Source organism: Papio anubis, chromosome 6 (assembly GCF_008728515.1).
Source record: "Papio anubis isolate 15944 chromosome 6, Panubis1.0, whole genome shotgun sequence".
NCBI classification, from domain to species: domain Eukaryota; kingdom Metazoa; phylum Chordata; class Mammalia; order Primates; family Cercopithecidae; genus Papio; species Papio anubis.
Genome location: NC_044981.1, coordinates 13,566,429 through 13,591,078, shown reverse-complemented (window position 1 = coordinate 13,591,078; position 24,650 = coordinate 13,566,429). Strand labels below are relative to the sequence as shown.

The window sequence follows — 24,650 nt, the reverse complement described above, 5'->3', positions numbered from 1 at the left end:
TGCAAATGGCCTTGGGAGAAACCCTAGTTTGCCCATTATGACTGTGGACAGCTGGATGTATTAGACTTGTGGTGACAGCAAAGAAGGGAGGAACCAGAAGACAAGAGTGAAGGAGTGAGGGGTCACCCAGGACAGAGGAAGGAGCCCAGAGGGACCCCAGACAAACTCCACCGACATCACAGGCTTGGTGGGTTTGGTGGTGTCCAGCACTGAGCTGGCAGCTCTCTGAGGCTCCAGGGCGGGGCGGAAGCGCAGCCTCAGTGGGTAGTGACCACCAGGATGAAGGGAGAGTGACAGGAGACCCCAAGATGCTGCAGTCTGCCCCTGCCCAATCCTGCTCAAGCCCTGGCTGTCCAATGAGCCAGGCCTCCTGTTCCTCGGCTCATTGAGGCCGTTGTCTCACAGCACCGTGCCCCTCCACAAAGGAAGGGGTCATGCAGCTGTGCACCCCAGCGTTCCTCCAGTAGCACACCAGCCACCTGGGCTCATGGGAAAATGCAGATTCTGATTCGGTGGGTCCTATGGGGCCTGAGATTCTGCATTTCTAACAAGTTCTTGGAGGATGCCGAATGTCGCTGGCTCTCAGACCATACTGAGCAGCGAGGATGCAGGAACTGCTAAGTAAATAATGCTATGGGTCAGAGGCTCCTCCCATGCCTAAAGGGAGCTGCCCAGGTGCCACGGGGCACTAACATGTCTCCAAAGGAAATGCCACAGCATCCTATGGGAACGGGACAGGTGTCCGCCAGGGAGGGAGGGAAGGCACCAGGGGTGATGCTGAAATGGCAGGACAGGTGTTTCAAAGCTGGTTCCCTGAACGTGAGGCTGGGGGTCTCTCACCATGGATCTCCAGAAGGTTCTTGGTGCCAGCCTTGCGGTGCAACTCATCGATGTTCTGGGTGATGACCACGACTCGCCGGCCCTGCTTACCCAGCCGGGTCTCACACTCGGCAATGGCGCGGTGCCCGGCGTTGGGCTCCTTGCTCCCCATGACCTCCCGCCGGTAGTGGTAGAACTCCCACACCCGGGACGGGTTGTGGGCAAAGGCCAGGGGAGTCGCCAGGTCCTGGGGGTGGGAGAGGAGGCGGGAGTGAGGGAGGCAGGGGCAGCCAGGATGCTGAACTCTGGGGCACAGGCCCTTCCTCCCTAAGGCAGAGATAGGCAGCGTCAGGAGGGTGCAGGCTGGAGATGGCAGCACTAGGTTCAAACAACATGGCAGATGCCAGGCAGGGCCTGGGTACCAGCCTACGTCCCCATCCTGGGACTGCCCAGGGGTCTTGGAGAAATCAGTCAATTTCCTTAGTGACAAAGCAGGGATGACGCAACCTGTCCCATTTCTCTCCCAAGTAAGTTGTGAAGATGAAGTAAAATAATATGCAGGAAGGTATTTTGGGTCGAATCCCCTTTTTCATGGAGCCCTAAAACATATGAAGTGGATCTCATTTTGACCTACACCCAGGGAAAACATGAAATGCAAAATGCCCATTGAAGTCTAATGACCATGGTTGAGAAACTCAGTTTTGATAACTATAGCTATGGCTATACACACACACATACAACTACACACATCTACATCCACACACATCTACACACATACAACTGAACACATACACACAACTCAACATACATACACACTATACACATCGACACACACACAACTGCACACACATACATACAACTAGACATACACACGACTACACACATCTACATCCACACACATCTACACACATACAACACACACACACAACCACACACATCTATACACATACAACTGAACACATACAACCACACACACACAACTCAACATACATACACACTACACACATTGACACACACACAACTGCACACACATACACATAACTAGACATACACACGACTACACACATCTACATCCACACACATCTACACACATACAACTAAACACATACACACAACCACACACACAACTCAACATACACACTACACACATCGACACACAACTGCACACACATACACACAACTAGACATACACATGACTACACACATCTACATCCACACACATCTACACACATACAAATAAACACACACAACCACACACACAACACACACACACTACACACATTGACACACACACAACTGCACACACATACACACAACTAGACATACACACTACACACATCTACATCCACACACATCTACACACATACAAATAAACACACACAACCACACACACAACTCAGCACATATATACACACTACACACACCGACACACACACACAACTGCACACACATACACACAACTAGACATACACATGACTACACACATCTACATCCATACACATCTACACATATACAACTAAACACATACACACAACCACACACACAACTCAACATACATACATACTACACACATTGACACACAACTGCACACACATACAACTAGACATACACAGGACTACACACATCTACATACACACAACTACATACATATAACTACACACACACTAAAGATACACACACAACTACACACATCTACATCCACACAACTATACACACATACACACTACACACACAAACTAAACACACTACACACATCTACATATAAACTGTACACACAGCTAAACACACATACACTACTACACAAACTACACACATCTACATACACAACTGCACACACACACTACACACACAGCTAAACATACACACACTACACACATACACACAACTAAACATATACACACAACTACACACATCTACATACACACTATACACACACACAACTAAACATACACACTACATACACAACTATACACACATACACACAACTACATACACAACTATACACACAACTAAACATACACACAACTACATACACAACTACACACACAACTAAACATACACACACATCTACATACACACAACTGCACACACACAACATACAATTACACAACATACACACAACTAACTATACACATACACAACCACACATATCTGTTAATATGCACACAACTAAACATACACAATTATACACCTCTACATACACACACCTACACACAAACCACACACCTACACACACAGAAATACACACATCATACATACACAGCTACACACATACATGCAACCTCACACACACAACTAAATACATACACGGCTACATATAAAAAGTGTATATTATATATAAACAGAACAGATAAAATACATATACTTTAAATACGATTCTGGGAGAAACAAACCTCTTTCTGGTAAAGAAGCCGAGTAGGAGTTGTCTGGGGCCGGAAGCTGGCAGGGAAAGGCACAGGGAACTTTCAGCGATCACTGAAATTTCTGTTTCTTGACAGTGGAGGTGGGGGTGTTATGCAGGTGCATGCACCTGTCAAAACTCATCAACCTGTACACACAATGCACGTGGGTGCATTTTATTCTAAGGAAATTCTGCCTCAATAACATTAATTTTAAAAAGAAGTATGGCTTCTCTATCAAGGAGACGCTTCCTACATTGAACACATGTGCGTTTCATTCTACTGTAAAGGCCCCTCTGCTTGGTGGCAATGCCAGTCTTTGCCAAATGAGGGGTTGGCCCACACCGACCCTGCTCTCCACCTAGAACACACGGCCTGGAGCAGTTTATAGGTGGCACAGCAACATGTCCACAGGTGTCCCTGGAAGGGTACTGGAGTCAAATGCATTCTATCGACTTCTTTGCTTTGTCCACGAACTCTGAGCCTTTTTGGACACAACTAAGTGCCCCTCCTTCAAGCTCCTCCCACACCTTCTGATCTCCCACCCTCTGCTGCTGCTAATCCAGGGAATGCCCTGTGGCCCCTCTTTCTTCCTGGCCCCTAATGTTCTCTGCTCTCCTTTCTCCTCCACTTCACCTTTAAGGTGATGACCCCCACCCTTCACCCAGAGGACAGCAAGCAGGAGGCAGAACACCCAAACATCTGCCAGGCTCAGATGTTCAGGAGAAGAAGGAAGGGGCAGGTTCACGAACTCTGCATTCAATGAGAAATGAGCTACTAACCATGGAAGACATGTATTGCAGTACTTATTTATGACTGCTTTTGTTCAGCCAATGAAAATCCAGTAAGCACTGATAATGTGCCAGAGTTCTGGGAGCTGGAGACAGTGCAATGAATAAAACAAACAGAGGCCGGGCATGGTGGCTCATGCCTGTAATCCCAGCATTTTGGGAGGCCAAGATGGGTGGATCACCTGAGGTCAGGAGTTTGAGACCAGCCTGACCAACATGGTGAAACCCCGTCTCTATTAAAAAATACAAAAATTAGCTGGGTATGGTGGTGCATGCCTGTAATCCCAGCTACTCGGGAGGCTGAGGCAGGAGAATTGCTTGAACCTGGGAGGTGGTGGTTGCAGTGAGCTGATATCACGCCATTGTACTCCAGCCGGGCAGCAAGAGCAAAACTCCGTCTCAAACAAACAAACAAACAAACAAACAATTCCTTGTCTTCCAAAGCTAGGGATTTCCTGAGCCAGTGGGACGGGAGAGCACAGACTGCAAAGGGCCATGAAGGAATGTTCTGGAGGGACAGAAATGTTCTACATTGTGATTATGGTGCTGGCTATACAACTATGTCCATTTGTTAAAACTCATTAAATTGTACACTTAAAACTGGTGACTTTTACTTTATGTAAATTAGATCTCAATAAAAATTGAATTTAAAAAATCCGCACCTTCACAGAACTTACATTCTGAAGGCTTTCCTATAAATTTTTGAATATCAAATCCTAACCCTTCAATAATCAACATTAGTTTTAACATGAAAAGTTCACAGAAACTCTGTGTCATACTTAAGTTCAATAACTTTAGAAAAGTAATGAATGATGCTAACCAAAGTTTTCTGATTTAACTTTAACACAATTATTAGGAGAAACTGTTATCTGAATAAATGCAATCCATGCATATCTAGAAAGGAAAGTGGCAGCCTTGCTTAAATTTTGATCTTAATCATAGGAACTTTGTGTTTATGCCAAAAATCAATGAGACAATAGGGTCACAGTTAACTTAAAAACATTTCCCCGGGGTTTCAGGGATAGGAACAGGATTTGAGTCAAACTCCGTTACGGTTTCATTCGACAGAGGCTTTTCATGTTCTGGAAACATTACAAACCTGGGCTTGCCATTTTCTCCAGTAACCTCCAGCTCCTCTGAAAGTCGGAACACCACTTTCCGCACTAACACCTGCGCCTGAGATGATGACTATGTGCTTTGCTTTTGCAAAACACTTCCGAAAATCTGCCATACCTAAACAGAGTAAAATCTTTATCAATCCAGTGTACCATGTGGACATTTGTATCCCATATCAATTGTCTGTATCTTGAAACTTGACCCAGTGTGAAGTTATACTTTAAGATAAACAAACATCTTTCCTGTACCATGAAAACACCATCCCATGTGACCTGCTGGGTGAGTGTACAGTGTTTTAAAGAAGCAGGGGCTTTGGGCACACACAGCTGGCTCTGCACCGCAGCTATGCCTCCCAACCAAATGTATGATCTTATGCACATTATGTACCTTTCTCTGTCCTCACTTTCCTTGGCTCTTTGAGGTGCACAGTAATGCCTTTCCTAGAGCAGGCATATTACGAAGATTAAAAAAGCCTAGTGCGAAGGAATCCATCTTCCTTCACAAAAGTAAAAACAAGCCTGTATGTTTGTGTGAGTGCTGAGTTGAGGCCCACTGGACCCCAAAGCCTACCCTTCCTCCCCAAGTTCACCTTCCCTTTGCGGATCGTGCTAATTTCAGCTTCCCTCAGCACAGCGACTGAAGGTGAGGGCAAGGGCACATGGCCTTCTCCTTGACAACTCAAATAAGAGCCAAACTTTTCAACAGGACACTGCCAGAGACTTGGGGTAGCAAAGGGAACTGAAGACAGAGAATAACACGAGACGAAGTAACTGTGGACACAGACCATGGCTCGCCCTCCCGTCCTGCAATTCCAGGCAGTTCTCCTGCCTGAACACAGACCCACAGGGACAGCAGCTATGGTGGTGAGGGCTCCCTGCACCCCAAGTGCTATGCCAAGCACTTTACATGGATCACAAGGTGGGAGTTTTTCCCCTGAAACAAATGTCCTCATCCTAGGACAACAAGCAGGAGCCAGACTTGGAACTCATGATGGGGTCTCCCGGGCAGCAGAAACTGGGAAAGGGAGGTCGGCTGGGGACACAGCTTGTCTCTCCTTCTCTCCTAGGCACTACAGCTCTGCAGGCCCTCGTAAGGTCAGCAGCGTGGCCCTGGAAAGCCAGAATTAAGGGGTATAACACTGAACATAGTCTGCCAGGAGGAGAAGAGAGAGCCCCTTTTCTGCCCTCCCCCTGGAGAAGCAAATGCTGCACCTCACTGCCCACTGCAGGCCTAAGACACTGAATGAAGCCAGGAATGCCCCACCCTGGATATGGAGATCTTTCAAGGATGACCAACCTGTATTAAAGCACTAAGGATTCCAGCAAATGTGGAACTGAATTCCTCAGCTCACTAAGCAAGCTTCCTGACCTTCCTCTCTTGAAGGAATGGCAACCAAGGCTAACCCTTGGATGGAATGAATGAGGGGAGGCTAACCCTCCCCTGAGAGATGGAACCGGGGACAGGCAGGAAGCAGGCAAGGAAGAAACATAGTGGGATGGGGGCTCAGAGATAGTGAGCTTGAATATTAAACCGAATGTGGCCTCATTTTGTATCCCAGCTGTAAGGAGCATCCTACTGGCTTCTCATGTATGGCTGACTTCCTCTAAGCAGGGAAGGGACTTCCTCGTCCTCATAAGCCCAGAGCCACACACTACGCCCAGTCTAGGATAGAGACTATCAATAAAGGCTCAACCCCTCCTCCCCTTCCCTTCCTCTCTTCCCTGCCATGGACTCCTGATAAAAATAAACTCAGAAGAAGAGAAGGCTTTTTCCTCTCTGGCTCTATTCATGTTTTGGCAGCACAACGCTGAGAGAAATTAAGACGGTCACAATGGAACATAACAGAGTCCTCAGAAATAACACCACCCATCTACAAACATCTGATCTTTGGTAAACCTGACAAAAACAAGCAAGGGGGAAAAATTCCCTATTTAATAAAGGGTGCTGGGAAAACCGGCTAGCCATATGTAGAAAGTTGAAACTGGGTCCCTTCCTTACACCTTATACAAAAATTAACTCAAGATGAAGTAAAGACTTAAATGTTAGACCTAAAACCATAAAAATCCTAGAAGAAAACCTAGGCAGTACCATTCAGGACATAGGCATGGGCAAAGACTTCATGACTAAAACACCAAAAGCAATGGCAACAAAAGCCAAAATAAACAAATGGGATCGAATTAAACTAAAGAGCTTCTGCACAGCAAAAGAAACTACCATCAGAGTGAACAGGCAACCTACAGAATGGGAGGAAATTTTTGCAATCTAACCATCTGACAAAGGGCTAATATCCAGAATCTACAGAGAACTTAACCAAATATACAAGAAAAAAACACCCCATCTAAAAGTAGGCAAAGGATATGAACAGACACTTCTCAAAAGAAGACATTTATGCAGCCAACAGACACATGAAAAAATGCTCATCATCACTGGTCATCAGAGAAAGGCAAATCAAAACCACAATGAGATGCCATCTCACACCAGTTAGAACGGCGATCATTAAAAAGTCAGGAAACAACAGATGCTGGAGAGGATGTGGAGAAATAGGAATGCTTTTATACTGTTGGTGGGACTGTAAACTAGTTCAACCACTGTGGAAGACAGTGTGGCGATTCCTCAAGGATCTAGAACAAGAAATATCATTTGACCCAGCCATCCCATTACTGGGTATATACCCAAAGGATTATAAATCATGCTACTATAAAGACACATACATATGTATGTTTATTGTGGCACTATTCACAATAGCAAAGACTTGGAACCAACCCGAATGTCCATCAGTGACAGACTGGATTAAGAAAATGTGGTACATATACACCTGGAATACTATGCAACCATAAAAAAGGATGAGTTCATGTCCTTTACAGAGACATGGATGAAGCTGGAAACCATCATTCTCAGCAAATTATCACAAGGACAGAAAACCAAACACCACATGTTCTCACTCATAAGTGGGAATTGAACAATGAGAACACATGGACACAGGGTGGGTAACATCACACACTGGGGCCTGTCTGGGGGTGGTGGGCTTGGGGAGGGATAGCATTAGGAGAAATACCTAATGTAAATGACAAGTTGATGGGTGCAGCAAACCAACATGGCACTTATATACCTATGTAACAAATCTGCACGTTGTACACATGTACCCTAGAACTTAAATTATAATAAAAAATAAATAATAAAAAAGTTAAAAAAATTTTAAAAAAAGGAATAACAAAAGGCAGTCACAACACGCCATTCTTGTGAGATGCACCCAACCCAACTACACCCCTAATCACACTAAAGCTCTGCCTGAACTCACATCCCTTCCAGAGATAGGCTGCTCTCTATCAGCAGATAGATAAGGCCTACTGCAGGCAGACTAACGTTCTCCAAACAGGAAGCATTTGGAAAAATTACAAACATGATCTGGGTGGATTCCAGTTTCTAACCTGATGTAATTTCTTGAAAGAACAAGCTGCTTAATAAAAAGCGTGCACATAGTTTTCTAGGAACTATCTGTATGAATCCTGGGCTCAACCCATAGGAACATCCTTAAGGACTTCAGAGTCTACCCCTAAAACTCCCTCCAGCCCCAAAGGTCTTTCCTATCCCAAATGGAAACTGTCATCCTCCTGATGAATATATTTCTAGATCAGAGTGACTTCTATTAAGGTACTCCTTAAAGCAACTTTTAGAAACATATTAAAAAAGTCAATGTATATTTGGTTTTTAGGAAACAGGATGTAAAACATAGTAATGTTAATGTGGTGTGAAATCTTAAAAAAGAAAAAAAAAAAAGGCCAGGTATGGTGGCTCATGCCTCTAATCCCAGCACTTTGGGAGGCTGAGGTGGGCAGATCACCTGAGACCAGCTTTGCCAACATGGTGAAACCCCATCTCTACTAAAGATACAAAAATTAGCCTGGCATGGTGGTGGGCACCTGTAATCCCAGCTACTCTAGAGGCTCAGGCAGGAGAATCGCTTGAATCTAGGATGTGGAGGTTGCAGTGAGCCAAGAACGTGCCACTGCACCCCAGCCTGAGCAGCACAGCAAGACTCCATCTCCAAAAAAAAAAAAAAGACAGACAGACATTTCCCAATGGTTAAAGGAAAACACGCCAGCATGTTTTGTGGTTCCAATGTCAGCGGCCCACTTTTAACCAAGGTCAGGCACACACTTCTGAATCCCGTCACAGACTCAAGCAGCCTGCTCTGCACGCTGGGAACACCAAGGGGTGGCACAGTTGAGTGGAACTGGGTTCTTTGGGTTCCTTTCCATTCCTGGGGCAAAATGGAAGCAGGAGTTATTATTCCTGAACAGAAGAGTTATCCAAAAGTTGAAAATGAAGCAAAAAGAATTCAGCTTGGCCTTTCAGTTTCATTCTGAAGCACTGTTAAACAGGCCCACCTAAGAGTCACTGAATTATAAACACTTGTTAGAATTTATATTCACTATAGACTAAGGGCCCAGATAGGTTAATCTGTAGGTTTTTGCCACGTAGAGCTACAAAGTATTTCTGTCCAGGAGAAAATTTAACCTCATACTGCCCTATAGGATAATACCAGTTTTCCTCCCCTGCAGAGATAAGGATTTTAAAGTACAAAACATGTGTAAAAAGCTTAAATGCAAATATTCTGGCAGAAGCAACAAAATGTCCTAGATGGACTTGAGTATAAGGATATGGGCTCTGAAGGTGCCACAGAAGGGGTTACCTAAAAGAGAAGAGGACAGGCCGAGCGCGGTGGCTCATGACTGTAATCCCAGCACTTTGGGAGGCCGAGGCAGGCAGATTACGAGGTCAAGAGATCCAGCCCATCCTGGCCAACGTGGTGAAACCCCATCTCTACTAAAAATACAAAAATTAGCTGGGCGTGGTGGCGGGCGCCTGTAGTCCCAGCTACTTGGGAGGTTGAGGCAAGAGAATCACTTGAACCCAGGAGGCGGAGGTTGCAGTGAGCCGAGATCGCGCCACTGCACTCCAGCCTGACGACAGAGCAAGATTCCGTGTCAAAAAAAAAAAAAAGAGAAGAGGACAGAGTGGCTTTCTCCAAAACCTTGCCCAATACCTAATTTGATAGAGACATCCCCCTCAAAGTGTAGGACTTTCAGGTACTTCACATTTGGCTGCAGGTGAGGCAATGGGTAAGAATGACTTACTTGAACTTGGCCGAGCCATTTTCAGGCAAATCTGGTTTCGTGTGGAGGCTGGAGGCTTCAGGCCACAATACAGCTGGGAAATCAATCGACTTGGGACAATCTGGAGAGGTCTCATCAGGGTTGTTTGTTGGTAGTTCTAATGCTTGAGGTGGCCTTTAGAAAAATCACAAAAACAAATATTGTAGAAGCAATGAGCAAATAGTTTTATATATGGAAATATTTATAAATATATATATTTTCTATATTATAGAAACACATCATGTATATTATATTATACACACATGCACACATACACGAACATCCTTTAAAAAATCTTCAGTAACAGATCATCCTCTAAACTGGCTGTTTTCCATTTGTATTCTCAAGTGCTCCTAGAAGTACAGAGGTGCCTTGGAGCAGTGCTTCTCAAAGTGTGCTCCCTAGACTAGCAGCGTCGCCATCACCTGAAATCTTGTTAGAAATGCAGCCTCTGGTTCCTCAGCCTCAGATCTGCTGAATCAGAAACTCTGGGGGTGGACCTCATCATCTATTTCCAGGTGATTCTAGTAACTACTCAAGTTTGAGGACCACTAAAATGCACGAGAAAGGGTTACATGTGAGAATTCATTTGAAAACTTGCTGCTTTTCAAAAGGTATGAAGCCAGGTGCAGTGGCTCACGCCTATAATCCCACCACTTTGGGAGGCCAAGGTGGGTGGATCACCTGAGGTCAGGAGTTAGAGACCAGCCTGACCAACATGGTGAAACCTTGTCTCTACTAAATACAAAATATTAGCTGAGAGTGGTGGTGCATGCCTGTAATCCCTGCTACTCGGGAAACTGAGGCAGGAGAACTGCTTGAACCCCGGAGGCAGAGGTTGCAGTGAGCCGAGATTGTACCATTGCACTTCAGTGTGGGCAACAAGAGTGAAAACTCCATCTCAAAAAAAAAAAAAAAGTATGAAAACCACCACTAGTCTCTCAACTTGTGGTCAAAGTACAGTTTCTTTCTTTTATTTCAGACAGGGCCTCGGTCCGTCACCCAGGCTGGAGTGCAGTGGTGTGCAGTGGTGTGATCACGGCCCACCACAGCCTTGACTTCCTGGGCTCCAGCGATCCTTCCACCCCAGCCTCCCCAGTAGCTGGGACAACAGGCACACACCACCATGCCCGGCTAATTTTTGTATTTTTGGTAGAGACAGGGTTTCACCATGTTGGCCAGGCCGGTCTTCATCTCCTGAGCTCAAGCCATACACCCACCTAGGCCTCCCAAAGTGCTGGTATTACAAGCATGAGCCACCACGCCCAGCCCAAAGTACAGTTTCTATGAGAATGTAATTTCTAACTGAGAACTAAACTCTGAAGGGAAGAAGTGTACTGTGACAATAGTATTAAGATGACATTGTGTCAAAGAAACTCGTGGATCTTAAGGCACATTCAGTAAATCTTTGTCTATACCTGAGGAATGTTATAAAAGGAAAACAAACACAGAGAAAGACAACATTTGGAACAATGACACTGATTATCCAACAAAACTGTGGGGGCAGAAAACATAACAGTGGTTGGCAGAAAGGGGAGGAGTGAATAAAAAGGGGCATGCGGGAATTTTTTTTTTTTTTTTTTTTTTGGTGGGAGGCAATGGTATTGTTATATATTTTCATTATGGTGTTAGTTACATGATTGTATCTGTCAAAACTCATAGAACTCAATACTAACAAAGGGTTAATTTTACTAGACACAAATTTTACTTAAAAATAATGAGTGTAGCGCTTCAGTTTTAGGAAATGAGTTCAGGGGATGAACTGCACAACAATGTGGTTGTACTGAACTGTACCCTTAATAATGGTTAGAATGCTACATTGTGTTACATGTGTTTTACCACAATTGTATTTCGTAAGAGAAAGGCAAGGGGATAAAAGAATATACCTCAACTCCGGTGGTAGGGTCTGGGGAAGGGGCGGCAGGCGCCATGTCCGGCCACGAAGGTGGCAAGAAGAAGCCACTGAAACAGCCCAACAAGCAGGCCAAGGAGATGGACGAGGAAGATAAGGCTTTCAAGCAGAAACAAAAAGAGGAGCAGAAGAAAGTTGAGGAGCTAAAAGCGAAGGCCGCGGGGAAGGGGCCCTTGGCCACAGGTGGAACTAAGGAATCTGGCAAAAAGTAAGCTGTTCCTTGTGCCTGAGGAGATGGTGACCCTTTATTTCATTTGTATTTAAACATCTGTATTCCCTGCCATAACATCTTTTGCCACCTATAGCTGGAATTAAGTGTTGTCTTTGAGCTGTTGTACATTTAAGAATAAACTTTTGTTAAAAAAAAAAGAATATACTTTAACTTTCTTGCATTTGCTGTTAAAAAAAAAAAGAATTCACAAAAAATTAGTAAAAAGAATTGAGTACAGGGTGGGAAACGCTATGTAAGATTAGAACTGAGCAAGGATTTTCAATATACGTGTTTATATATTGTTTGGATTGTCAATGCCTTCCAGTCCAAGGAACACACTTGTACTCTCGAGCAAGTTGCAAGAGACAGAACACGCCATGAAGTACTGCAGCATCTGTTAGGAACCTGGAATGGATTGATCAGAGGATTTGGGCTTGTGTTGGATCATGTTGGGGAGAGGTTCACGGAAGTGGGGCTTTGTTCTGGATTGGATGCTGTAATGGATCTCATCTAAAAGGTGGAAGGAATGAAGTGAGGCTAAAGCTGTGAGTGGCCAAGAAGCAGGAGTCCCTCACGTTAGCGGCATGGGAGGATGTTTTGTCATTTTTGTGGCTTCAACAGTGTTCTAGTTTCTGCCCGCTCAGACACGATTACTGAGCGGCCTTGTTCTTTCTTGTCTTGGCCCATCGTGGTCAGAGTGGCCCTGTCTGATACTGATGCTCTGTGACATGGTTTATGTTCAATAGAACACCAAGGCCTATCAGACAGTGTCAGGCCCAAGACTAGAAGCAAACCAAATGTCCATCAAATTTATAAATGGGTAAACAAAGTGTGGTTTATCCATGCCATGAAGACTCTTCAGCAGTAAGAAGAACAAACTGCTAATACATTCAACAGCATGAATGAATCTTTAAAAGTGTTATGCAATAATAACTCTATAGTAGGAAACCTGGCAGCTACCACCTTAACCAAGTGATCAAAGTTAACATCACCAGTAATAAGACATGGCGACTCCACCTACCTCCTCATATGATGCAATGAGAAGGGCAAAGCATCACCTGTGTGGCATTCATGACTGCAATTTAGTTATAAGAAAACACCAAACTCAAGCTGAGGGACGTTCTACACACTCTACAGCAAAACTGGCCAATACTCTTCAGAAAAGTATCGAAGTTTTGAAAGATAAGAACTGGAGAACTGTCCCAAGTCCTAATGAGACATGACAAGTAAATGCTACATGGGATCCTCAGTTGGATTCAAGACCTGAAAGGGGACATTTGTAGGACAAATGGCGAAATTTGAATGAAGCCTGTAAATCAGTTACTAGTACTGTATATGTAAATGTCTAGGTGTAATACTTGTCCTGGTTTAGATCATTACACTCTACTTAGGTAAGATGTGGACATTAGAGGAAATTGGGTAAATGGTATATGAGAACTCTGTGTACCATTTTTGCAACATTTCTGTAAGCCTAAAATTATTTCAAAATAAAATTGCTTAACAACAAGAAAAAAAAGGGCCAGCCATGGTGGCTCACACCTGTAATTCCAGGACTTTGGGAGGTTCAGGCAGGAGGATCACTTGAGCCCAGAGTTCAAGACCAGCCTGGGCAACAAAGTGAGACCCTGTCTCTACAAAAGAGTAGCCGGCATGGCAGTGCATGTCTATGGTCCCAGCTACTCATGAGGCTGAGGTAGGAGGATCACTTGAGCCCAGAAGGTTTGAGGCTGTAGTGAGCCATGATCGTGCCACTGTACTCCCTGCCTGGGTGAGTGAGACCCTTTCAAAGAAAGGAGAGAAGGCCAGAGCAAGAAGCAAGAGTGAGAGAGAAACACAGAAAGAGAAAAAGAGAGGAAGAAACAGAGGGAGAGGGAAAGAGAGAGAGAGAAAAGCATTATGCTAAGTGAAAGAAGCCAGATACAAAAGGCTACATAGTTCTGAGACCATTTGTAAGACATTTTGAAAAGGCAAAACTGTTGGTACAGAAATCACATCAGTGGTTTCCAGGGACAGGGGTCAGGGGAGTGAAGGGGAGCAGAGAAATTTTTAGAGCAATGGAAAATTCTACTATATTTTTGTGATTTTTTTCAACACTCATAGAATTGTATAATAAAAAGGGTGAATTTTATAGTGTCTAAGGAGTAATATGATAAATCTTACCTGCAAATAAGCAAGCAAGTCAACACGTTTTCAATGTATCCTATCTCTTCTGCAATCAAAAAGACTGCAGAAGAAGATTGACACTGAAAAGAGAACAGGTTAGAGAAACATGGTGTAGTGTCTCCAGAACAACCTCAGGGGACAGGGCTGTCTGGCTGCCTAAAGTCATTTCTGCAGGGAAGGCAGGCAGACTGGCTGCTAGAGGGAAGTGAACAGACTCATGGGCCCCAGCAGCCACTCTGGTGAGCAGCTCCGAGACTCAGTGACAATGGTGACATCCAACCAACATGAATATCACCCCAGTGCTTGACTTAAAAAAAGCTTGGGGAAAATGGATTGCCATGACCTTCAACTAGCATGGGCACGATAAACTTTTAACAAACTTCAATTTACCTGGAAAACTCAGTAAGGAACAAATGAGGTGTTACTATAGTTTGTGGGTTTTTGTTAAAATCTGGAAAAACTTAAATATATACAAAAATAAACAGTGTAGTATAGGGAACCCTTATATTCTCATCACCCAGCTTCAGTAATTAGGGGCATGAAGTTTTAAAAATATCGTTACAGATGACAATTATTAAACTTGCATGTCTTGAAAAGTGTGAAGATTAAAACTCTGAGTACTGCCTAACCATAACTAAAAGCTTCTTATATGCTGTGTGAAGTTACTTAGGCTATCATCTTGAGCTTAATACATATCTTTAATTATTTCTCCCAAAGATGAATATGGTTGTCTCCACTGCTGCTTTCTAATATATTTGAATCTGGAGATAACAATATAATAAAGACTTCTAATTTGATCCAGAAAATTATTTTCTTCTTCTGTAGGTTTTTTTATTTTAAATATTAGAAAACATTTCCACTTACTGTAAAAGAATTTAAAAAAACTACTGAATAAACTGTCATATTTTTTACCAGGCATGAAGATAGGATTGTAAGTCATTAAGAATTTAAAAGAAATTAAGAACAATGATGCCTGGAATTATTCCCAAGATCATAAATGTTCATAACATAAAACTATTTTCTTAGTCTTTATTTGTGACTACAAAGTATTTTAAGACTAGACTAAAAGTCTAAATACCTTTTAGTATTTGCTACTAAATAGTCTTTTAAGATTACTACTACAAAGTCGTTATTGAAAACATCCTTTGTGCCAACATGTATCTGCTTTTCTAGGGGGTCAGGGCAGGCAGTGGTTCTAGTTTCCACAAGGTTACAACCCTGTTCAAATTTAGAAGCAATGTCAGAAGGGTGCCAGGGCATCACTGTAAGAGTTAGAGGAGAGAGGACTCAGGTTATCCAGCCCACTAGCCTCAGGGGTGAAAACTATCCTGGGTGAAGACTCCTGCCTTGATTTTATCTTCCAGGTGGGAAAAGAGGCCTTAGGGGAGGAAATAAACTCATTGATCAGTCATTGGGAGCTTTCTGGGTGCTAGGCAGGTTCTTATAAACTGACATTAATCCAAGTAATGTCATTTAATGATGCCTTTTCATGAAATCTGCAACTCACCTAACAGATTTTTTTTAAAAGCCTGTATGTTCTCTGTGAAAAAGGGGGACACCCTACCAATTCTAAAAGACAGAAGTGAAATATTATATCAGAAATTTGAGAGAGAAAAATTTACAGAAAACTCAGGACCTGACGGCTTCACTGATGACCTGAATTCTACCAAATATTTAAAGAAGAACTAATACCAATTCTTTTCAAACTCTTCTAAAAAACTAAAGAGAAGGAAATACTTCTAAACTCATTTTAGGAGGCCAGTATTACCCTGATACCAAAGACATTACAAGAAGAAAAACTACAGACCAATATCTCAGATGAACACAGATGAAAAATCCTCAACAAAATACTAACAAACTGAATTCACTGACACATTAAAAGCATCATTCATCATGATTAAGTGAGATTTATCCCTGGAATGCAAAGATGGCTCAACATACACAAATCAATTAACGAGATATACCATATTAACAAAATGGAGGACAAAAACTGTATCATCACCTCAACAGATGCAGTAAAAGCATGTGACAAAATTCAACATCCTTTCATAATAAAAACTCTCAATAAAGTAAGTGCAGAAAGAAAGTACTGTGACACAGTAAGACCAAATATGACAAACTCACAGCTAAATCATACTCAACAGTAAAAAGTTGAATGCTTTTCCTCTAAGATCAGGAACAAGACAATGATGCTCACTCTCACAATGTCTATTCAGTGTAGTACTAGATGTCCTAGCCAGAGCAATTATGCAAGGAAAGGAAGTAATAGTCACCCAAATAGGAAGGGAAGAATTTTTCTATATATAAGTTTTCTATATATAAGATAGATGTATAAAATATAGATATATAATATCTATATATATAAGATGTATATAAGATATACAGAGAGATATATAGGGATATATAAAATATACAGAGACATAGATGTATAAGATATATGAGATTTCTATATATAAGACCATGTTATCAGCATGATCCCTGTTTGATGATAATATGATTTTATATATGGAATACCCTAAAGATCCAACCAAAAAAAACTGTTAGAACTAATAAACAAATTCAGGGAAGTTGCAGGATACAAAATCAACATATAAAAATCAGTGGTGTTTCTATACACTAACAACAAACTATATGAAAAAGAAAATAAGAAAACAATTTCATTTATAATAGCATTAAAAAAAAAACTTTAGGTAAATTTAACCAAAGAGGTATAAGACCTGTACACTGAAAACCATAAAACATTGATGTGAGAAAAGAGACACAAATAAACGTAAAGGTATCCCATGTTCATGGATTAGAAAAATTAATGGTTGTTAAAATGTCCATACTACCCAAAGCAATCTACAGATTCAATGTAATCTCTAGCAAAATTCCAATATTTTTCACAGAAATAGAAAAAAAAATCCTAAAGTTCATATGGAATTGCAAGAGACCCTAAATAGCCAAAGCAGTCTTGAGCAAAAGGAACAAAGCCAAAGGCATCACACTCCCTAATCTCAAAATATATTATAGGGCTACAGTAATCAAAACTGCATGGCACTGGCATAAAAATGGGCACATCAACCAATGGAATAGGATAGAAAGCCCAGAAATAAGCCCAAGTATTTACAGTCAATTGATTTTTGACAAAGGTGCTAAGAATACACAATGGGGAAAGGAAAGTCTCTTTAAAAAATGGTATCAGGAAAACTGAATATCCACATGCTGGATAACAAAATTGAATCCTTATTTCACACCATATACAAAAATCAACTCAAAATAGATTAAAGTCTCAAACGTAAGACCTGAAACTGTAAAACTAATAGGAGACAACATAGGTGAAAACTTCGTATTAGTTTGGGCACTCATTTCTTGGATAGGACCCCAAAAGCAACAAAAGCAAAAATAGACATGTGGGATTGCATTAAACTAAAAAGCCTCTGCACAGCAAAGAAAATAATTAACAGAGTAAAGAGACAATCCACAGACTGGGAGAAAATATTTGCAAACCATGCATCTGATAAGGGGCTCATATCTAAAATATATAAGAAACTCAATAGCAAAACAAAACAAAACGAATAACCCAGTTAAAAAATGGACAAAGGACCTGAACAGGTATTCCTCAAAAGAAGACATATGAATGGTCAACAAATACATGAAAAAATGCTCAACATCGCTAATCACCAGGGAAATGCAAGTTAAATCACACTGAGCTACCACATCACGCGTGTTAGAATGGCTATTATAAAAAAGATGAAAGACAACAAGTGTTGTCCAGAACGTGGAGAACAGGGAACCCTGGTACACTGTTGGTGGAATGTACATTAGTACAGCCATTTTGGAAAACAGTATGGAGGCTCCTCAAAAATCTAAAAATCGAATTACCATATGACCCAGAAATCCTACTTCTGGGTATATACACAAAGGAATTGAAATTAGTATGTTGAAGAGATATCTGCATTCCTGTGTTCTTTTCAGCATTATTCACAATAACCAAGATACAGAAGCAACTAAGTATCTATCAACTGAGGATGGGATAAAGAAAATGTGGCACATATATACAATGGAATACTATACAGTCTTAAAACAGAAGGCAATTCTGTCATTTGCAACAACGTGGATGAACCTGGAGGACATTAGGACAAGTAAAATTAGCCAGGCAGAGAAGGACAAATAGCATATGATCTCACTTATATACTTGTGGTCTAATAAAGTTGAACTCATAGAAGCAGAGTAGAATGATGGTTACCAGGGGCCTGGGGGAGGGCAGATGGGGAAGGGAGGGATGTTGGTCAAAGGATACAAAGTTTTAGTTATATAAGAGGACTAAGTTTTAGCGATCTACTGCACAGCATAGTGACCACGGTTGATGACGTATTGTATATTTCCAGGACAGTAGATTTTCACCACAAAAAATAAGTAGGTGAGGTGATGGATATGTCAGTTAGCTTGATTTAATCTTTCTACAAATGTATACGTATATCAAAACACTACATTGTACCCTATATATAAATTTGTCAATAATTACATAAATATATAAATACATATTTACATATTTATTTATATAAAACATAATACATGCTAAGTATAATGCAATGAACTGCAAAAAGTTGTACAGCCTCCGAATAAATACTTTTTGAACGCCTATGAGCTAAATAAATGCAATACATCAGTCCCAGGTGTCTCTACTAGGGGGCCCCACTCCCGCCCGTTCCATCATCTGCTTTCCTCAAGGTCGTCTCCACCCTCCTATCTGTTGACAGCCGGCCTCTGACCCAGTTCATCACTTTCCCGGGTTTCCGGGCGCCACCCCCTTCAGGTTTTCCTCCTACTCCTCCAGCCCTGCCTCTCTGGATCTCCCATCTTCCCAGCGCTCCAGACTGCATGCGGCCTCCCCGCCCCCTGGGTCCAAGAGGCAGCTTCCACTCCACGCGGGCAAGCCTGAGCTCCAGAGCCGTCCTCAAGCCTCCTCCTCCCGAAGCACTGGGGCACCATCCTCCCGGCTGCTACTCGGGCCCAGGAACTAGGCCCTGAGCCTTCCCTTCTCGTACGCCCCATAGCCAAGTTGCTCAGCAGATCCCGACGGCTCGACCTTCAAACTACGTCCGGAATCCCACCCCTCTCCACGCCCACTGCCTCCACCCCGGCCACCTTCCTCGGTCATCCTGGCTGCCGCAGTGACCAGGGTGACCTTTCTGAAAAGGGAGGCTCTGTTCGGAGCCCTCGTGGAGCTCCCCAGCACAGCGGCCTCGCAGGCCCACCCGCTCGGGTGGGATTACTTTCCAACTCCGTTTCCTGCCCTCTCCCTGATCTCCAGCCGCAACGACCCCACGCAGAGCCCGGATGACCTTGGGCCCCGCACGTGCTGCCGGCCCGCTAAGAGCTCGGGGTCCCCCTGGAGCGCGCCTTCCAGGCTTTCTCCTAGAGGCGCTGTGTCCCGACCGCGCACCCGACCTGAGGCACGGCTCACCTGGGGCAGCTCGCGCCCCCGAAGACAGTCTCCCACGCCCCGCCCCCCGGGGTGCCTCCCTCCCAGCTCTCCGTACCCACCCACCATCCCCCACATCCCCTCCTCCAACCGCTACCCAATCACCAGCCCAGGACCGCAGGGCAGAGGCCGGGCTGCGCATGCGCACCGCGGACCAGCGCTACCTCCGCCCGCCAGCCCGCGGCCGGCCGTGGGCTGTTCGCGCAGCCCCGGGAGAGCAGTGCTCGGTCGTGACCCAGTAGCTGGAGCCAGAGCCGGAGAGGCCTCGGAGACCCGGGCCCGGCGCGGGCAAGGACGCACCTGCAGGAGGCGGGCGCGGCGGCTGGAGAGGAGGCCGCGGGGCGGAGCGGCTCAGCGTTCTGCTCGGCTGCAGCGGCCCCTGCCGGAGACCCGGGCGCCGGGGTTGTCTTTATAATTGAAGGATTGTCTGTTCTTTATTTGGGGTGGGAGTAGGGGTGGGAGTGGGAGTAGGGGTAGGGGGCGGCGGGTCGGGAGAGGCGCGGTGACTTTCTTCGTCTTTGTCGGCTTCCAGGGTTCATTCCACTGCCCAAATATGTAGTGAGTTACTACCGGCTTTGCTTCCTCTTCAGCAAACAGCTGAATCACACAACTTCAGGACAGGATTTTAAGTGTTGGGGTCATTTTCCCTGAAACGATTTCAAATGATGGTGAGTCGGTTCCCAGGCCAGCCCACCTAATCTCGAACGCAGTGATGAGTGCGCTCTGACTGCTGAGCTGAGAGACCCGGTGACTCACGTGGCTTCGCAGGTCCCCGTTCCCTTAAAATCAGAGTCTTTCCTTTTCTTGGATTCGGGCTTACTACCAGCACCACTTGGCAGAATGGAATTGCTTGCGGGCGTGTCAATGGACTAGAAAGGGAAGTAAGTGGTCTGAGAACTTGGGGGCCAAAAATGTTACATTAACATTTTTTGCCTACCTAAAATCTCAGCCACTTTCCATAGTTTGGCTGGAAATTCAGCCCGTATTGAAGCCCCTCTCCTGCAGGTGTTACCAGCAACTCAGGGGTTTATGGAGTAACGAAACTGGGGAGGGCCTCATATCCCGCTGCTTTTTTTTCCCCTAACGTGTATGGTGCTTACTCTGAGCCAGACACTTTTAAGAACTTCACATTATTAACCAATTTAAATCATACCCACCACCTGATGAAATAGGTACTGTTGTCCCCACTTTATGGGTGGGGAAACTGAGGGCCAGGGAGGTCAAGTAACTGCTCAAAGCACAAAACTGTTGAGTAGTAGTGTTAACTAGGGCAGTCCTAGAGAAATCGCTTACAGGGCAAAACTGAGAGTTCATTGTTTTCTTAAACAGTAGACAGCTGAAAATGCTCATCATTTCTTTCTTTCTTTTTGTTTTATTTATTTATTTGTTTATTTTTTATTATACTTTAAGTCCTAGGGTACATGTGCACAACATGCAGGTTTGTTACATATGTATACATGTGCCATGTTGGTATGCTGCACCCATTAACTCATTTACATTAGGTATATCTCCTAATGCTATCCCTCCCCCTCCACCCCAAAACAGGCCCCAGTGTGTGATGTTCCCCTTCCTGTGTCCAAGTGTTCTCATTGTTCAATTCCTACCTATGAGTGAGAACCTGCGGTGTTTTGTTTTCTGTTCTTGTGATAGTTTGCTGAGAGTGATGGTTTCCAGCTGCACCGATGTCACTACAAAGGACATGAACTCATCCTTTTTTATGGCTGCATAGTATTCCATGGTGTATATGTGCCACATTTTCTTTTTTTTTTTTTTTTTTTTTTTTTTGAGACGGAGTCTCGCTCTGTCGCCCAGGCTGGAGTGCAGTGGCGCAATCTCGGCTCACTGCAAGCTCCGCCTCCCGGGTTCACGCCATTCTCCTGCCTCAGCCTCCCGAGTAGCTGGGACTACAGGCGCCCACAACCGCGCCCGGCTAATTTTTTGTATTTTTAGTAGAGACAGGGTTTCACCGTGGTCTCGATCTCCTGGACCTTGTGATCCACCCGCCTTGGCCTCCCAAAGTGCTGGGATTACAGGCGTGAGCCACCGCGCCCGGCCGTGCCACATTTTCTTAATCCAGTCTGTCATTGATGGACATTTGGGTTGGTTGCAAGTCTTTGCTATTGTGAATAGTGCTGCAATAAACATACGTGTGCATGTGTCTTTATAGCAGCATGATTTATAATCCTTTGGGTGTATACCCAGTAATGGGATGGCTGGGTCAAATGGTATTTCTAGTTCTAGGTCCTTGAGGAATCACCACACTGTCTTCACAATGGTTGAACTAGGCTGTTTCTTAAACCGTTTTGTTTCTTTGTTGTTCGTTTGTTTTTTCCTAGTCTCTTTATCTATAGATAACCTAGCTTAAAAGAACTGCGGATGGCCCGGGAGCTTCACTGCCCTTTGCCAAGTACCAGAGAAAGATAAGGCCTACTAGGAACCAGAGAAAACCAGAACCAGCCACCCCTTGTTATTTTTAGATCATTAATACATCATTATATGCTCAACTCCCGACCTATAGAAGAGAATCGCCGCCATTTTCTGACCGTGCATTGTATGAAGAGGCATGTTTATGAAATGCACCTGTGCATCTAGAGTTCCTCCCGGTATGCTTGCATACCTCCCCGCTCCACATCTAATGCCTTACAATTCCCCAGCTTCCCAAAGCTCTGGAAGAAGGGGGTCTTTAACGTGAAAGTTTACTCCTTCTCCATTCCTGGCAAGGAATGAAGCCCGCTTGCCTTTTTTTCCAGTTGATGTTCTTTCTTCGCAACCGAGACAGAGTAGGAAAAGAACGCAATTTACCAGTAACAGTAGAGATGGGATTTGAATCTAAGTGCTTTGACTTCAAAGACAAGGTTCCAAGCTGCTACACATACCTCTTCTCATTAAAGTGTATTCCATTTCTTTTGTGCTTTCATATTGACCATTGTGAGTTAATCCTTTCAGTTGGAAGAAGAGGGAGACAGTGTCCATTACTGCAAACTTTCATGGTCCACAGGCCCAATATGTAGCCTTCACTACCCACAGGTTCTGCCACTTCTGATGCATTGTATTCCATCAAGATCCAGGCACCTGCCATCCACATACCAGCCCTGGAACTCATCCCTTCTCCCAGGCTTGGAAACGCCAACTCTCCCTGACCAGTGTCGAGCCACTTCCTCATCGTGATACATCAGCCACTATCCTTTCCATCTTTCAGGCAACTCCAGCTTAATTTCTCGATGGCCTTGCCCTTCTGAAACAAAGGCTGTTCCCTTTTCCCAGAATGACTTTTCCTACTCCCTCCACAGTAACTCCCCTCATCCTTCCAGTCTCAATTCATTTGTCCCTTGGTGGGGCAGGGGGGTGGGTAGCCTTAAACCCTCTTCCCTCCCAACTAGGTAAGGTCCCTTGTCTCTAATATAAGCTCCTGTAGCACTATGGCACTTATCCCAGTTGAGATTTTAAATGTATTTCTGTGTATTTGATTAAAGTTTCTCTCCTCCACCAGGCTGTGTAGGTGGCTTCTTGTTTTGTTTTGCTCCCCGTGGTATTCCCAGCACCTCAGGAACCCTTATAGTAGATGCTGAATTAGTAAATACATATTAAATAAATGAATGAACAATCTCACAGGAAAAGCAGCCTCAAACTCAGAAGATAATGACTTGGCTATCTTTACAAAAATTTAAGAGGCAAATGACCTTTTCTTTCTTTCTGCTGATGAGTCTGTCTATAGCAGCACAAAACAAAAAATAAATAAGATAGAGTTCATTGATAACTCCATCCTATTTACAGAGGTTTTCCTGGGACGGGTGAGTAGGTGATAGAAGAGTTCAGAAGCACATACACCGTAAAATAATTTTGCCTATTTCCTTTGGTGAAATTCAGACATGTCAAGCTTTAACTCTGGAAAGAGAATCTCTCTCCATCCTGAGTTTTACATCCTCTTGGGATCTCTCACTTTACTAGTTATCACTTCCGTCTTTCAGGGGTGAACTGTCCTCTTTAAGCTTCTGGTGCAAATATAAATATGGAAATAAATGCCTAGGGATGGTTGACACCAAGAATGACCCTGCCCTGAGATGGAGGGTCACACACAGCACCATGAGTTGTGACTCTAACCTCCATCAGTTGGTCAGTGCATCTGCGTGTAACATGTAGCCACAGCATTCTCCCAAACCTGCTACACAGAACAACAATGCACACACCACATCTTCAGAAATAAAATTGACATGAATAACTGAGACGTGGCAGACAGGAAAACGGGGATTGCAGAGGTTTGCATGCTCTGCAGTGAGGAAAGCTAGGTTGTCAGGACAAGTCTGCAACAGAAGGCAGTCTGGGGCCATGAGAACCAACACACTGTCTTTCAGTGGCTGGATGGTTGGATGATGAGCCCATATTCTTTTTTTTTTGAGACAGAGTCTTGCTCTGTCACCAGGCTGGAGTGCAGTGGCGTAATCTCGGCTCACTGCAACCTCTGCCTCCCGGGTTCAAGCGATTCTCCTGACTCAGCCTCCCAAGTAGCTGGGACTACAGGCACCTGCCACCACGCCCAACTAATGTTTTTGTATTTTTAGTAGAGACGGTTTCACCATGTTGGCCAATCTGGTTTCGAACTCCTGACCTCAGGTGAT

At 43.9% G+C, this 24,650-nt stretch overlaps 1 protein-coding gene, 1 long non-coding RNA gene and 1 pseudogene across 10 annotated transcripts in view; 2 read left to right on the top strand and 1 right to left on the bottom strand.

Moving 5' to 3' along the window:
• The window catches only part of SIRT5 (sirtuin 5), a 38,606-nt gene extending 18,190 nt beyond the window's left edge, over positions 1 to 20,416 (bottom strand). Inside the window, exons 1-5 of one of the 8 annotated variants that reach the window (XM_031666920.1) lie at positions 20,017 to 20,033; positions 14,565 to 14,647; positions 10,264 to 10,416; positions 5,109 to 5,242; positions 841 to 1,066 (exon numbers count right to left, since the gene is read on the bottom strand). In XM_031666920.1, the coding sequence (XP_031522780.1) occupies positions 841 to 1,066; positions 5,109 to 5,242; positions 10,264 to 10,378 (475 nt within the window). In that variant the 5' untranslated portion in view covers positions 10,379 to 10,416; positions 14,565 to 14,647; positions 20,017 to 20,033. The other 7 variants (XM_031666922.1, XM_031666918.1, XM_031666924.1 and 4 more) reach the window with 7 other exon arrangements.
• LOC108585359 lies at positions 12,180 to 12,565 on the top strand (annotated as a pseudogene). The gene has a single exon (XR_001901550.3). The product of XR_001901550.3 is annotated as a translation machinery-associated protein 7 pseudogene (transcript).
• A 90-nt stretch (positions 20,417 to 20,506) lies between the features above and the next one.
• Positions 20,507 to 23,520, top strand: LOC108585358. The gene is made up of 2 exons (XR_001901549.3): positions 20,507 to 20,702; positions 23,062 to 23,520. It is a non-coding gene; the product is annotated as an uncharacterized LOC108585358 (long non-coding RNA).
• The last annotated feature ends 1,130 nt before the right edge of the window (positions 23,521 to 24,650 follow it).